This window comes from Oncorhynchus kisutch, linkage group LG5 (assembly GCF_002021735.2).
Source record: "Oncorhynchus kisutch isolate 150728-3 linkage group LG5, Okis_V2, whole genome shotgun sequence".
In the NCBI taxonomy this organism is placed as follows: Eukaryota; Metazoa; Chordata; class Actinopteri; order Salmoniformes; family Salmonidae; genus Oncorhynchus; species Oncorhynchus kisutch.
Genome location: NC_034178.2, coordinates 46,864,867 through 46,881,057, shown reverse-complemented (window position 1 = coordinate 46,881,057; position 16,191 = coordinate 46,864,867). Strand labels below are relative to the sequence as shown.

At 42.6% G+C, this 16,191-nt stretch overlaps 1 protein-coding gene across 1 annotated transcript in view; it reads right to left on the bottom strand.

Moving 5' to 3' along the window:
- The window catches only part of LOC109891148 (receptor tyrosine-protein kinase erbB-3-like), a 36,486-nt gene extending 35,255 nt beyond the window's left edge, over window positions 1-1,231 (bottom strand). The window contains exon 1 of the mRNA XM_020483482.2: window positions 825-1,231. Within this exon, the coding sequence (XP_020339071.1) occupies window positions 825-903 (79 nt within the window). The 5' untranslated portion in view covers window positions 904-1,231. The remainder of the gene's footprint in view (window positions 1-824) is intronic.
- Window positions 1,232-16,191: the final 14,960 nt, after the last annotated feature.

Here is a 16,191-nt window from a genome sequence, read left to right as displayed (position 1 = left end):
TTATTTCAGCCTATTATCTTCCATTGACTGTCACCTGATGGGGATCACCTGCGCCCTGACCTGTTGTTTACATGGTTTTCCTCCTGCAATGCACCACATTATTTACCTACAGCCAGATGACATTAGTACAGAGGCAAAGTTCAACCAGTGTTCGTGGTTGTTTGTGATTCGAATCACAACACCTCACTCTGACATGGAGGCTATACACACTCACACCTGAACCACTATGAATACCAGGTGAATACACTGCACAGATTTGAAAGTATTTTCCAGGAACACTTTTGAGGTGCAAAGTGAGAAACACACAGAAAAACAGAAAGTAAACATTGTTTTCTTTGACATTTATAGGGAGGAGCTGCTTTTCCTTAACAACTTGCATGGCAAGCGATAACACAGACACAATTGACACAAACACATACAAGCACACTGTTTCGAATGTCGGCTAACTTAAGTCGACTAACGCACAGCAAACAGGTTCAGCACATATGAAACTGGTTTTGTCTCTAGGGTCAGATTCACAGCACCGATTTAGGTGAGGACAAGTGATGCCATATTGACTATTTTATGTACACAACTGTGGGATTGGTCCCTCCTAAAAAAACACGAACCACATTGGGATTATTGACAAAATAATAGGCAACTTTCTTGGGGCGTAAATGATGTATGCCACAAAATGAGACACTTTGGGCCAATTCCCAAATGACTCCTCATTTTCATAATAGTTTTTTTAAACAGAAATTTGGGCACTGTCGGGGGAAGAGGAAATGACTAGAGAGAAAGTCTAATCAATTTGACGGCAAACCCAATAGAGGCACGAAACGTACCTTCTTGAGTTTGAGCGCAGGTGAGCTGGAGCCATGGTAGCGCGAAGCATAGCGCAAGCACCTTCCGGAGTCCCCTCATTCCGACAGTTGACACAATTGATCAAACATTACGAGCTGGGAGAGATGTACACTATCGACTACCCTCGACGGTTTCCTCCTGCTCATGAATTGTTAGTCAAATAAATCAATTAAATGTAAACATGTATCCCCTGCTATGTACCGTATCTCAAAGAGAACAGGCTAAATAAATACATTCGGATTTAAGAGTCCCCAATCTTGAACGTTCTCTTTGCAGCAGAAGGCTACTCAGCAGATTCGAATGGATTAAAACATTCATTTAATTTACAGAAAAACTAAACGTAAAAAGCCTACTCGTATGCCTATTGACAAAAATATAGGCTAGGATAGAGCGAGTGTATATCGGTTTGGCTCAGAGTTTACAATCTTTCAACCTCTCTGATGTGTAAAATCATCAGTAGTCACTGATTGGACAAGAGACTGTCGTTGAACCAACCAGAGACAAATGCGCCGTCTGTAGGCTACTCCAAAACTGTCTGCGTCAAGTCTACAACGTAATACTTGCAACTAATTGTTTAAGGAAACGCTCTTCACTCCACTTCTATACTGAAGTGACTGTTTCTTAGCAGGTTAGGAGAATTTACGCAGCAGGCAAGGATAATTAACATAACAGGTTAGGAGACTGGGGTTAAGGTTGGGAAATTGGTCTCCTAACCTGCTACGAAAATCACCTTGTATCGAAGTGTCCCGAATTGATCATTATTGAACCATCTTTGTGAGTAAATAAACTTCCTATTCATCATGTTTTTTTTAATTCGCCTATATTAGTCGTATTGGTCATGTCAATATGCAAAATACAACTCTTTTTTTTTTTTACAACTCATTAATTCTGATTTCTGTAATGTCTTTTGGATATCCTTCCATAATTATATACATAAAGTATTTGAAAAAATAAATTGTAGACACTCTTGTAGCCCTACCAATTAATGATGATTAACAACACTACACACAATTGACTCAACATCGTTTGGTATTCCTGGCTAATCGCGGGGCTAATGTAAGTCCACCATTGATAAATGTCTGCTTGTTGAGAGTTACATTGCTGACAAACCACGCTGTTCTCCATGAATGGCGGAATTGTACCTAGGTAGCGTGGACTGGTCACTCTTTCTTTGAAGGGGGCTGGACCAGCGCTATCAGAAGGACAGCATTTTGGCCACGGGTCAAATGTACTTCTCAACCCCTACAAGCCCGTGCACAGAGGGGGAAAACATTCTTGCATTCTCTCGTGTGCGTCACTGAAAAACTGTTTTTCTCAGTACATCAAATGAATTCAACTATATAAATGTTGGTATTCTGTGACAGACAGTGATGAACTGATGATTATCCTAGTAGAGGACCTGCATATGAATATACTGTCTATATGTCATCAGGATGGTTGTCGATTGAACAATGACTCAGAATAGTTCACAAACACACACGCACGCACACACACACACACTGAGGGAGAGAGACTGAGTGGATGAGCCAGCTTAACAACTGCTCTCTTGAAACTGGCTCTGCCTGTAACTCCAGTCTGTGTGAGTTTGTTTGTCAGTGACTGAACAGACAGGCACTAATTGAAATCTTTAAGAGTGTATTGACGCACCCATGAGTCAATCTAATGAACATAATTTTAAAAATCCCTATCAAAATCCATTAGTTTAAGCTAGAGAAATTGGTCTGCGTCTCACATCCGCCAATGTCACCCTTATGCATCTGCCTGGAAAGTGGCAGAGGTACAGCTGTTTGTCAGACCAGGAGACATCTCAAAAATTGGTCTTCTCACAGAAACGTCTGTAGTGTCCCAACATTTTGCGCTACAAACTAATGACAACTCTATGGAAAGAAGGGACTCACGGACATGATAGTGTTCTCCATTTTGCTCTACTACCCCAACAAGTGTCTCAGGAGTTATCTGAACATAACCCATACAAATTAATAGAAGTATGGAGGTAGTTTTGTGCCAACAAAAATAAGGGGTTTAATATGTGTCCCCAAAAAATTATTCCTGAGCTTTCTTATATCTCCTAGATAATAGGACAGACACTCCCTTATGATTTTTTTAAACAGTTTTTTTGCCATTTATGAATGTGTTAATCAATATGTTTCTATGGGCTATAATATTTTATTCAATATTGTATCAAATCTTTTTTTAAATCTTTTTTTTTATACATAAAAGGTTCCTAAAATTCCAAATCATATAGTTAAATGATCCATGGTATGCTCATCTTGAAACAATTCCATATGTTAGCTTAGTAGAACCCCCCCCCCTACCCAAAACACCCCAAAATGTTCTTATTTGTGCCATTGCCATAAACCTACTGTTGTTATGCAATGTTAAAAAACGAATAGTAAATATCTCTTTATAGCCAGAGGTTCGACCAGGAAGATCTTCTCAAAGATCTTATAATTTCGAAAAAGGACCTCTTGTTTCATCTTGGTTAACAGTGAGGTATGGGGTCAAATACAATAAACAAAGATAGACAGTTAAACACAAGCATGTAGAGGTTGTTTCACAATATCTTCATTCAGCTAGACTAAAGTTGCCTTCATGTTAGGCCAGGCAATTAAACATTTCATAGGCATATGGCAATAACATTTTTGAAATGTTGGCCAACATGAAAAGATGCACAGGTTTATTACAGAAATTACTTAATGTGATTATGTCCTGGCTCTAGGTAAGATGTGATGGAGCACTCTATACCAGTGGATCCCAACTCTGGTCCTTGAGTACCCCCAACGGCACACATTTTTGCCCCGGACGAACATACCTGATTCAACTCATTGAGGGCCTGATGATTATTTGAATCGGTTGTGCTTGTCCAGGGCTACCATAACAATGTGAACTGTTGGGGGTACTGGAGAACCGAAGTTGGGATCTAGTGCAGATAGAGGGCTATAGCCAATAATACTCTGATTGTTGATTATGTCATCTACTTTAGTTGAATCTGTCACCACATCTGTCAGATACATTTCAGTAACATTCACACAGAGCCTAAGAGACAGGTCATAGAGAAAATTAGTATATTTTCCTTTGTTTTATTATATCACTTTACAGCTTTACAAGGTAGGGTGTCCATGACACCCCAGATACTTGATAATTCATCAATAAGTCACTAGGTAATTCATCTATTTCCCATTGATTATCATAATTTATGTTCACAGACGACATCAAATTTTTGTACCTTTCACGCCCTGAGAGAGCCGTTTTATTTGATTTGGGGTGGGGATTCTATATTCTCTATTTCATTGTGTTTGGCCGAGTGTGGTTCCCAACCAGAGGCAGCTGTCTTTCATGGTCTCTGATTAGGGATCATACTTAGGCAGCCCTTTTTCCCTCCTTCAGTGTGGGACCTTGTCTTTGTTTGAGTGCATGTAGTTTGCACGACAAAGCTTTTCATTCGTTGTATTGTTTATTTCTAGGTGGAACATTTAAATAAAAGAATGTCAAACAGTGCGGCCTGTTCCAGCTTCCCGCACTTGCCGTGCTACAGGGGGTATTCAGCCAGGACACGTTGTGCCAGCTCTGCACTCCAGACCTCCAGTGTGCCTCCACGGCCTAGCATATCCTGCGGCGGCTCTACGCACTATGCCTCCAGTGCGCCGTCATAGCCCAGTGTGTCCTGTGCCAGCTCTCCACACTCACCGAGCTAAAGTGAGTATCCAGCCCGGATGTGTTGTGGCAGCTCCACTCACTAGGCTGCCAGTACGTCTCCTCAGTCCGGTGAGACCTGTTCCGGCTCCAAGTACGAAGCCTCCGGCGACGGTCCCCGGTCCGGAGCCTCCGGGCGGTGGTTCCCATTTCGGAGCCTCCGGCGACAATCCACGGTCCGGTTCCTCCGGCGACGATTCACGATCCAGAGTCTCCGGCGACGATTCACGGTCCGTATCCACAGAAGCGGAGGGATCAGCGTAGGGAGTGGGGGGTGATTACTATTTGGTTAGGTCAGGGTGTGATTTGGGGTGGCATTCTATGTACTCTATTTCTTTGTGTTTGGTTGAGTGTGGTTCTCAATCAGAGGCAGCTGTCTTTCATTGTCTCTGATTAGGGATCATACTTAGGCAGCCCTTTTTCTCTCCTTCAGTGTGGGATCTTGTCTTTGTTTGAGTGCAAAGAGTTTGCACGACAAAGATTTTCGTTCTTTGTATTTTTTCTTTTTTTCTTGGAACATTTAAATAAAAGAATGTACGCCTACAACGCTGCACCTTGGTCTCCTTCTGATGACAAACTTTACAGTACCCCAAAAACCAACTACTAGAAATGAACCAAGCACACTCCTCAAACACAGGAACCCAAAGGAAGACAGAGGACAAAACCCCCTTGTTGACCAATTTTGCATTATGGAGCAAAAAACAAAACATTTCATAGAAGGTATATAAAAACTGTAGAATATACTGGTTATATATAAGGCAACAAAACTCAAATTATTCAACCCAAACAAGTAACAGATGCTGTATGTATGTAAATACTGGACTGTTTGGTTTGTATATGATTTAATAGTGTTACATATTACAACACTCGCCAAAAAGACAGTAACCTCAGTTCTGCTGGTATCAGTGGTGGTTGTCCATACATCTGGACAAGCAACTAAATCAGAGTGTTTGATGTGTTGAGTCTTGACAGAATACAATCAGAGGGAGGTTTGAGGTCAGGTATTGTTCTAGTAATGCGATGAATATTCTCAGCGCATTCCATTTATACTGTCATTTGCAAGCATCCAGCTATCTATTGTGACCATCTATTACACAGAAATCAGTGCAGTTAGGCCATGCAGTGCTAGCACCATTTGGCAGATTAGAGGAGACCAATGATAAAGTCCACGTGCCCATAAGGAACTGTATATTCACCTGATCACAGTGGAAACATGGGAGGACAACTACAAGACCTATCTCAAGACTGATTTCTCATATTACAAGGGAGCGAAGGCAGGAAAGAAGGCATTATCTTATGGTTCTGGTTACTAGGAGCCCATGGCAATCTATCACTATATGTCAAACAAATACAGCACAACACAGGTCACTACTTAAGGGAACAGAATAGAGTGTGTGAGCCAATGAGGCAGTGACAAGAAGTTTCAGACAGCCAATTACAAGCATGTGATGTCATGATTAGAGAAGTTTTGTTATATTTGTTGCATAAATCCACATACACCGCCTTCTTACCTGGCAAATCAAACACATGCCAGCACACACACACACACATTCTCATACAACACATATACACTCTCAAAGATACATACTTACACACACACACACACACACACACACACAAAGTGCAACACTGTTGCTCACAAAAGAAAAAGGAACAAAAAGCTTATAACAATCGATACAAGGTATGAGTGAAGTGAATAAAAATCCTGTTTAAGTGGAGAAAATCCTCTGTTACTCCACAGGAAGGGAGAGAGGAGGACACGAAGAGAAAGACAAACCACGTCAACTGGATCAAAAAGAACTGACAGATGGAAAGTCAAAGCGACACAGAAACATTCAAAAACACATTCAAGGAATGCATGTTTGAGTCACATTTTGTTTCAATACTGTATCTATACTAATATGCATCTCACCCATTGTCAGGAGCTCGACACAGGAACAGCAGACGTGTGTTTGGTTGTGTACATTTGTGTTTGTTTGTATGCATGTAGCCTATGAGTAGTGAGCATATGGCATAAGTATGACATTTCAGGTAAGACCCAAAAGCAGACTGTGTTGAAGTAACAATGTTTATTACGGCAACAGGGGCAAGCAAACGAAAGGTCAAGGCAGGCTGGGGTCAATAATCCAGAGTGGTGGGGCAAAGGTAGGCAGGCTCATGGTCAGGTAAGCAGGCTCAGATTCGGGACCGGCAAGGGTCAAAACCAGGAGGGCGAGAAAAAGGGAGACTGGGAAAAGCAGGAGCTGAGAACAAAAACGCTGGTTGACTTGACAAACAAGACACACTGGCACAGACAGACAGAAAACAACAAATCAGGGCATGACAATAAGAGAGTCAGTAATCACTCAAATCCTCATCATCCAACAAACCTCCAACCACTCAATACCCTGTGAAAGTGACGGCCACTTCCGCATTGCTTCCTTATCGTTTCCGCGCTTGAAGACCATTGCTACCATTTACACATTTTTTAAATTTTTTTTTTACCTTTATTTAACCAGGTAGGCAAGTTGAGAACAAGTTCTCATTTACAATTGCGACCTGGCCAAGATAAAGCAAAGCAGTTCGACAGATAAAACGACACAGAGTTACACATGGAGTAAAAACAAACATACAGTCAATAATGCAGTATAAACAAGTCTATATACAATGTGAGCAAATGAGGTGAGAAGGGAGGTAAAGGCAAAAAAGGCCAAGATGGCAAAGTAAATACAATATAGCAAGTAAAATACTGGAATGGTAGTTTTGCAATGGAAGAATGTGCAAAGTAGAAATAAAAAAATAATGGGGTGCAAAGGAGCAAAATAAATAAATAAATTAAAATTAAATACAGTTGGGAAAGAGGTAGTTGTTTGGGCTAAATTATAGGTGGGCTATGTACAGGTGCAGTAATCTGTGAGCTGCTCTGACAGTTGGTGCTTAAAGCTAGTGAGGGAGATAAGTGTTTCCAGTTTCAGAGATTTTTGTAGTTCGTTCCAGTCATTGGCAGCAGAGAACTGGAAGGAGAGGCGGCCAAAGAAAGAATTGGTTTTGGGGGTGACTAGAGAGATATACCTGCTGGAGCGTGTGCTACAGGTGGGAGATGCTATGGTGACCAGCGAGCTGAGATAAGGGGGGACTTTACCTAGCAGGGTCTTGTAGATGACATGGAGCCAGTGGGTTTGGCGACGAGTATGAAGCGAGGGCCAGCCAACGAGAGCGTACAGGTCGCAATGGTGGGTAGTATATGGGGCTTTGGTGATAAAACGGATTGCACTGTGATAGACTGCATCCAATTTGTTGAGTAGGGTATTGGAGGCTATTTTGTAAATGACATCGCCAAAGTCGAGGATTGGTAGGATGGTCAGTTTTACAAGGGTATGTTTGGCAGCATGAGTGAAGGATGCTTTGTTGCGAAATAGGAAGCCAATTCTAGATTTAACTTTGGATTGGAGATGTTTGATATGGGTCTGGAAGGAGAGTTTACAATCTAACCAGACACCTAAGTATTTGTAGTTGTCCACGTATTCTAAGTCAGAGCCGTCCAGAGTAGTGATGTTGGACAGGCGGGTAGGTGCAGGTAGCGATCGGTTGAAGAGCATGCATTTAGTTTTACTTGTATTTAAGAGCAATTGGAGGCCACGGAAGGAGAGTTGTATGGCATTGAAGCTTGCCTGGAGGGTTGTTAACACAGTGTCCAAAGAAGGGCCGGAAGTATACAGAATGGTGTCGTCTGCGTAGAGGTGGATCAGGGACTCACCAGCAGCAAGAGCGACCTCATTGATGTATACAGAGAAGAGAGTCGGTCCAAGAATTGAACCCTGTGGCACCCCCATAGAGACTGCCAGAGGTCCGGACAGCAGACCCTCCGATTTGACACACTGAACTCTATCAGAGAAGTAGTTGGTGAACCAGGCGAGGCAATCATTTGAGAAACCAAGGCTGTCGAGTCTGCCGATGAGGATATGGTGATTGACAGAGTCGAAAGCCTTGGCCAGATCAATGAATACGGCTGCACAGTAATGTTTCTTATCGATGGCGGTTAAGATATCGTTTAGGACCTTGAGCGTGGCTGAGGTGCACCCATGACCAGCTCTGAAACCAGATTGCATAGCAGAGAAGGTATGGTGAGATTCGAAATGGTCGGTAATCTGTTTGTTGACTTGGCTTTCGAAGACCTTAGAAAGGCACGGTAGGATAGATATAGGTCTGTAGCAGTTTGGGTCAAGAGTGTCCCCCCCTTTGAAGAGGGGGATGACCGCAGCTGCTTTCCAATCTTTGGGAATCTCAGATGACACGAAAGAGAGGTTGAACAGGCTAGTAATAGGGGTGGCAACAATTTCGGCAGATAATTTTAGAAAGAAAGGGTCCAGATTGTCTAGCCCGGCTGATTTGTAGGGGTCCAGATTTTGCAGCTCTTTCAGAACATCAGCTGAATGGATTTGGGAGAAGGAGAAATGGGGAAGGCTTGGGCGAGTTGCTGTTGGGGGTGCAGTGCTGTTGTCCGGGGTAGGAGTAGCCAGGTGGAAAGCATGGCCAGCCGTAGAAAAATGCTTATTGAAATTCTCAATTATGGTGGATTTATCAGTGGTGACAGTGTTTCCTATCTTCAGTGCAGTGGGCAGCTGGGAGGAGGTGTTCTTATTCTCCATGGACTTTACAGTGTCCCAGAACTTTTTTGAGTTAGTGTTGCAGGAAGCAAATTTCTGCTTGAAAAAGCTAGCCTTGGCTTTTCTAACTGCCTGTGTATAATGATTTCTAGCTTCCCTGAACAGCTGCATATCACGGGGGCTGTTCGATGCTAATGCAGAACGCCATAGGATGTTTTTGTGTTGGTTAAGGGCAGTCAGGTCTGGGGAGAACCAAGGGCTATATCTGTTCCTGGTTCTACATTTCTTGAATGGGGCATGTTTATTTAGGATGGTTAGGAAGGCATTTAAAAAAAATATCCAGGCATCCTCTACTGACGGGATGAGATCAATATCCTTCCAGGATACCCCGGCCAGGTCGATTAGAAAGGCCTGCTCGCAGAAGTGTTTCAGGGAGCGTTTTACAGTGATGAGTGGCGGTCGTTTGACCGCTGACCCATTACGGATGCAGGCAATGAGGCAGTGATCGCTGAGATCTTGGTTGAAGACAGCAGAGGTGTATTTAGAGGGGAAGTTGGTTAGGATGATATCTATGAGGGTGCCCGTGTTTAAGGTTTTGGGGAGGTACCTGGTAGGTTCATTGATAATTTGTGTGAGATTGAGGGCATCAAGTTTAGATTGTAGGATGGCTGGGGTGTTAAGCATGTTCCAGTTTAGGTCGCCTAGCAGCACGAACTCTGAAGATAGATGGGGGGCAATCAGTTCACATATGGTGTCCAGAGCACAGCTGGGGGCAGAGGGTGGTCTATAGCAGGCGGCAACGGTGAGAGACTTGTTTTTAGAGAGGTGGATTTTTAAAAGTAGAAGTTCAAATTGTTTGGGTACAGACCTGGATAGTAGGACAGAACTCTGCAGGCTATCTTTGCAGTAGATTGCAACACCGCCCCCTTTGGCAGTTCTATCTTGTCTGAAAATGTTGTAGTTTGGAATTAAAATGTCTGAGTTTTTGGTGGTCTTCCTAAGCCAGGATTCAGACACAGCTAGAACATCCGGGTTGGCAGAGTGTGCCAAAGCAGTGAATAGAACAAACTTAGGGAGGAGGCTTCTAATGTTAACATGCATGAAACCAAGGCTATTACGGTTACAGAAGTCGTCAAAAGAGAGCGCCTGGGGAATAGGAGTGGAGCTAGGCACTGCAGGGCCTGGATTCACCTCTACATCGCCAGAGGAACATAGGAGGAGTAGAATAAGGGTACGGCTAAAAGCTATGAGAATTGGTCGTCTAGAACGACCAATTGGATACCATTAAAAAAACTACAAAAGTTGAAAAACTACAAGGCTGAGGAGGCAGTCACTTCCTTGTTGCTTTCACAGCACATTGAAAAAAAAATTAACAATGGCCGAACCTTAACAAAAAGCAACGAAATCAACCCCCCCCCCCTTAAAACCTGACAAACTCCCCACACCCACTATCATACCACCAACTCACCAACCCCCAGTCCCAGTGGTGTTGTCCTGCCTGTAGTGCTGAGAGATTAGTGCTTTTTGAGGTCAGTTCGGTTTCGGTTCGATTATTAAAAAAGAATCACTCATATTTTTTTCATGAAATGCACTATGCATTATGTTGGTTGAATACTATAACAACAAAGAATAAAACCAGTAATACAAGTACCATGATGGTAGTGACTGTCCATTAGTGCTTATTACTTATTAACCATCATTTCATCACATTACGTCACGTTAATAAAATATTTCAGTTGTTATTACATTTGTTTTATTTGATGACTTTATTATTTCATCCCAAGTCATCATCTCATCTCTATAGAGCTGCTGCTTAAAGCTGTCTGACAAAATCACTATTTTAGCAGTTCTTCAAAGTAAATAAGGCATACTTTATGACTGCTGAATACCAACTATCAATCACTTAGGTCATGTATTTTCAGGTAGAGATACCTCACAAAGCAACTGCGCATTCTTCTGTCTCTTACATAGCAGGCATAACAGAAACACGTAGGCCTGTAATGGATTATGGTCTTTGTAGTTAATTATCACTTTTTCTGCGTTAAACTATGTAGAACATTGGCCTGTTGGAAAATACAACTCTCTACTATATTGTACAGTTCAGGCTTGATCTGATTTATCTCTAGAGAAACTGCAGCACAGTGTGCGCATTGAGCTCACAGGAAATACCTGAATGAAATGGAATGGAAGGCCGGTCAATTAGTTGTTTTAAAAAAACTAAAAATAACTGACATTTCGGTTAATTGCTCAGCACTACCTGCCTGGTTCACCTAGTACCTCTCCCGCTTCTCACTTCTTGTTCTTCAGTTGGTTGGCCAGCCAGTTCAGTCCCTTGTAGAGGCTGTACCCACTGGTGGTGCATGTGGCCTGGATGTACCAATTACGGTGGCGCAGGGAGTGCAGGCCCATCTTGTCTGTGATCTCAGCCGCGTTCATGGCATTGGGAAGGTTCTGTCAGGGGTCAAAGGTAAAATGTTAGCAAAAGCAGACATGTTGACCCCACAGTCATGACAGTTATGGTGACAAGGGGGTGATTGATGGGTTGAGTTCAATTTTCTAGTTTGGATTAAGGTAATCTTTCATTAAAATGTTCCAAAATCGAGTAGCTGATTCGTTTCTGTGTGCCAAGATTAGGGTAAAGGAGATAGGGTGCAAGCCAGGCAGCAGGCTGTTTGTCAGCCTGCCAGCTTAGTGGAGTCTGCCACTTGCACAGTCAGTGTAGTCAGCTCAGCTTTCCCTATTGAGACCGTGTCTGTGCCTCGACCTAGGTTGGGCAAAACTAAACATTGCGGTGTTCGCCTTAGCAATCTCACTGGAATAAAGACCTCCTCTATTCCTGCCATTATTGAAAGAGATTGTGATACCTCACATCTCAAAATAGGGCTACTTAATGTTAGATCCCTCACTTCCAAGGCAGTTATAGTCAATGAACTAATCACTGATCATAATCTTGATGTGATTGGCCTGACTGAAACATTGCTTAAGCCTGATGAATTTACTGTGTTAATCTTGGATCTACCCATCCCGGATCCGGGAGAATTGTCATCAACTGACACTAATTAGCATAACGCAACGGACATAAATATTACTAGAAAATATTCATATTCATGAAATCACAAGTGATATATATTGAAACACAGCTTAGCCTTTTGTTAATCACCCTGTCATCTCAGATTTGGAAATTATGCTTTACAGCCAAAGCAAGACAAGCGTTTGTGTAAGTTTATCGATAGCCTAGCATAGCATTATGCCTAGCAACCTGGTCATGAAAATCAGAAAAGCAATCAAATTAAATTGTTTACCTTTGATGAGCTTCGGATGTTTTCACTCACGAGACTCCCAGTTAGATAGCAAATGTTCAAATGTTCCAGAAACGTGGCAAGCGTTGGTTATAATCAATCCTCAAATATCAATTTGATAATATATCAACCGGGACAGGTGGCTTCTTAGTAGGAAAGAGAGGAAAGAGAGAAAACAATGGCCGCATTTGTCTTTTACGCACAAAACACTCTGAGAGCCTCCAGCTGACCACTGATACAATGTTGACGTTCAGGCTCATTTTTCAAAATAAAAGCCTGAAACTATGTATTGTGACACTAGACACATTAGGGACCCCATAGAAAAAGGAATCTGGTTGATATCTCATTCACTGCTCAATAGGGACACATAGGAACGCAGAGCTTTCTAAATAAGAGTCCCTTCCTGATTGGATTTTTCTCAGGCTTTCGCCTGCAATATCAGTTCTGTTATACTCACAGACAATATTTTTACAATTTTGGAAACTTTAGTGTTTTCTATCCTAAGCTGTCAATTATATTCTAGCATCTTGTCCTGACAAAACAGCCCGTTTACTTTGGGAACGTTATTTTTCCAAAAATGAAAATAGTGCCCCCTAGATTCAACAGGTTATTAAATGAGGCCTCACCTCCTGGTTACACTAGTGACCATATCCCCCCCGCATCCCACAAAGGCGGAGGTGTTGCTAACATTTACTATAGCAAATTTAAATTTACAACAAAAAAAACTACATTTTCATATTTTGAGCTTCTAGCCATGAAATCTATGCAGCCTACTCAATCACTTTTTATAGCTACTGTTTACAGGCCTCATGGTCCATATACAGTGTTCCTCACTGAGTTCCCTGAATTCCTCGGATTCCTCGGACCTTGTGGTCATGGCAGATAATATTAACATTTTTGGTGACTTTAATATTCACATGGAAAAGTCCACAGACCCACTCCAAAAGGCTTTCGGAGCCATCATCGACTCAGTGGGTTTTGTCCAACATGACTCCGGACCTACTCACTGCCACAGTCATACTCTGGACCTAGTTTTGTCCCGTGGAATAAATGTTGTGGATCTTAATGTTTTTCCTCATAATCCTGGACTATCGGACCACCATTTTATTAAGTTTGCAATCGCAACAAATAATCTGCTCAGACCCCAACCAAGTATCATCAAAAGTCGTGCTATAAATTCTCGGACAACCCAAAGATTCCTAGATGCCCTTCCAGACTCCCTCCGCCTACCCAAGGATGTCAGCGTTCAAAAATCAGTTAACCACCTAACTGAGGAACTCAATTTAACCTTGCTCAATACCGTAGATGCAGTCGCACCCCTAAAAAGTAAAAACATTTGTCATAAGACACTAGCTCCCTGGTATACAGAAAATACCCGAGCTCTGAAGCAAGCTTCCAGAAAATTGGAACGGAGCTACACCAAACTGGAAATCTTACGACTAGCTTGGAAAGACAGTACCGTGCAGTATCGAAGAGCCCTCACTGCTGCTCGATCATCCTATTTTTCCAACTTAATTGAGGAAAATAAGAACAATCCCAAATACATTTTTGATACTGTCGCAAAGCTAACTAAAAAGCAGCATTCCCCAAGAGAGGATGGCTTTCACTTCAGCAGTGATAAATTCATGAACCTCTTTGGAGGAAAAAATGACAGATTCCTCTTTAAATCTGCGTATTCCTCCGAAGCTCAGCTGTCCTGAGACTGCACAACTCTGCCAGGACCTGGGATCAAGGGAGACATAAATGTATCAGTACTATATCTCTTGACACATTGATGAAAATAATCATGGCCTCTAAACCTTCAAGCTGCATTCTGGACCCTATTCCAACTAAACTACTGAAAGAGCTGCTTCCTGTGCTTGGCCCTCCTATGTTGAACATAATAAACGTCTCTCTATCCACCGGATGTGTACCAAACTCACTAAAAGTGGCAGTAATAAAGCCTCTCTTGAAAAAGCAAAACCTTGACCCAGAAAATATAAAAAACTATCGGCCAATATCGAATCTCCCATTCCTCTCTAAATGTTTTGAAAAGCTGTTGCACAGCAACTCACTGGCTTCCTGAAGACAAACAATGTATACGAAAAGCTTCAGTCTGGTTTTAGACCCCATCATAGCACTGAGACTGCACTTGTGAAGGTGGTAAATTACCTTTTAATGGCGTCAGACCAAGGCTCTGCATCTGTCCTCGTGTCCCCCAACCGTCCTGTCTCAGCCTCCAGTATTTATGCTGCAGTAGTTTATGTGTCGGGGGGCTAGGGTCAGTCTGTTATATCTGGAGTATTTCTCCTGTTTTACCCAGTGTCCTGTGTGAATTTAAGTATGCTCTCTCTAATTCTCTTTCTCTCTTTCTTTTTCTCTCTCAGAGGACCTGAGCCCTAGGACCATGCCTCAGGACTACCTGACCTGGCTTCTTATTGGCCCTTTGAGTACATCAACATTTGCTAGTGGATTCAGCATCCTGCTGCTCACAGACTTGATCAGGCTAACCAAGCTATCAAGTAGCTTAAGAGGATCTACTTGTTCTCCCTCAAAAGCCTTGATGGCCAACTGTACCTCACCCAGCACTGACTTCAAAAAAGTCAGATACAATAATGTTTTGAGGATCACTGTACATGGAATATAAACCCTCAGCCATGTAGCAGTGTTCACTGGACTTGGTGACTGCGAAATGCAGCCTAAGCTCCTCCCACTGGTCCAAAATGCGTGAAACCGCGGGTTCAATGGAGAGCCAACATGTGGCACACACCTTGGTTATCTGTAAAGGTTTCCCCCCACAGTTGATGGTCTCATATATGGCCTTGTAGGCCTCCCTGTACTTTGGAGACACTGAAAAACAGTTATAAGTCTCTCGTACCAAGTACTCCACACTACGGGGGATGGTGTCATTGGAAGCATGACTTACAGCGAGCTGCAGAGAGTGGCACACACAGTGAATCAGATATTTGAGGCCATACTCCTCCTTCAGCACTTTATGGACCCCATTGTTAATCCCCGTCATAACAGAGGCATTGTCAGTCCCTATCCCCAGGAGTTTCTCTTTCTTAAGACAACACTTCTCGAGGAAAGCCACAACAGCACGGGCTATAGATTTGGCATCTCCTCCCTCCAACTCAACAAGCCACAGAACTGTTGATACAATTGTCTGCTTGGTGTCACTAAAGTACCTTATCACAACCCCCAGGTACTTAGAAACACTTACATCCGTAGACTCATCGAGGAGGCTGAAACGCTGGTCACCCACATCCGTGGACTCATCGAGGAGGAGGCTGAAACGCAGGTCACCCACATCTGAGACCAACTTTTTCAGAAAGTAGGGTGCTAGAACACCATTAATCATTTCTGTTTACTTTGTTCTGTGCATTTTGAAGTGGGTAGCAGCAGTGGAGTCTGAGAAAGCAGCTCTACATGCTTCTCCAATGTGATCACATGCCAGCATGGAACAGTGTTCAGCGATAGCTAATGCCATGGTGGCCTCAACCTTTTTTGCAGAGTCAATTTTTTAAACCATAAATGGCAGCTTGTTTTGGGTGGAACTGTTAGAAGGCTTTGCCTTTTGAGTATGTTTTTGAGTTGTCATGTGTTTTTTTTACATCACTAAGTTTGGCGTAGAAATCGGCCTTACAATACAGGATGCCCGTGTATCATCTCCAATAAACAGCTTCAACCAGCCTTTGAATTCAGGGTTTGATTCCCACTCCTTTCTGTATTTTTGAGTGTACTGTTAAGACTGAGACGTGATGAGCTAGCCAGCTAGATGTTTAGCTTAT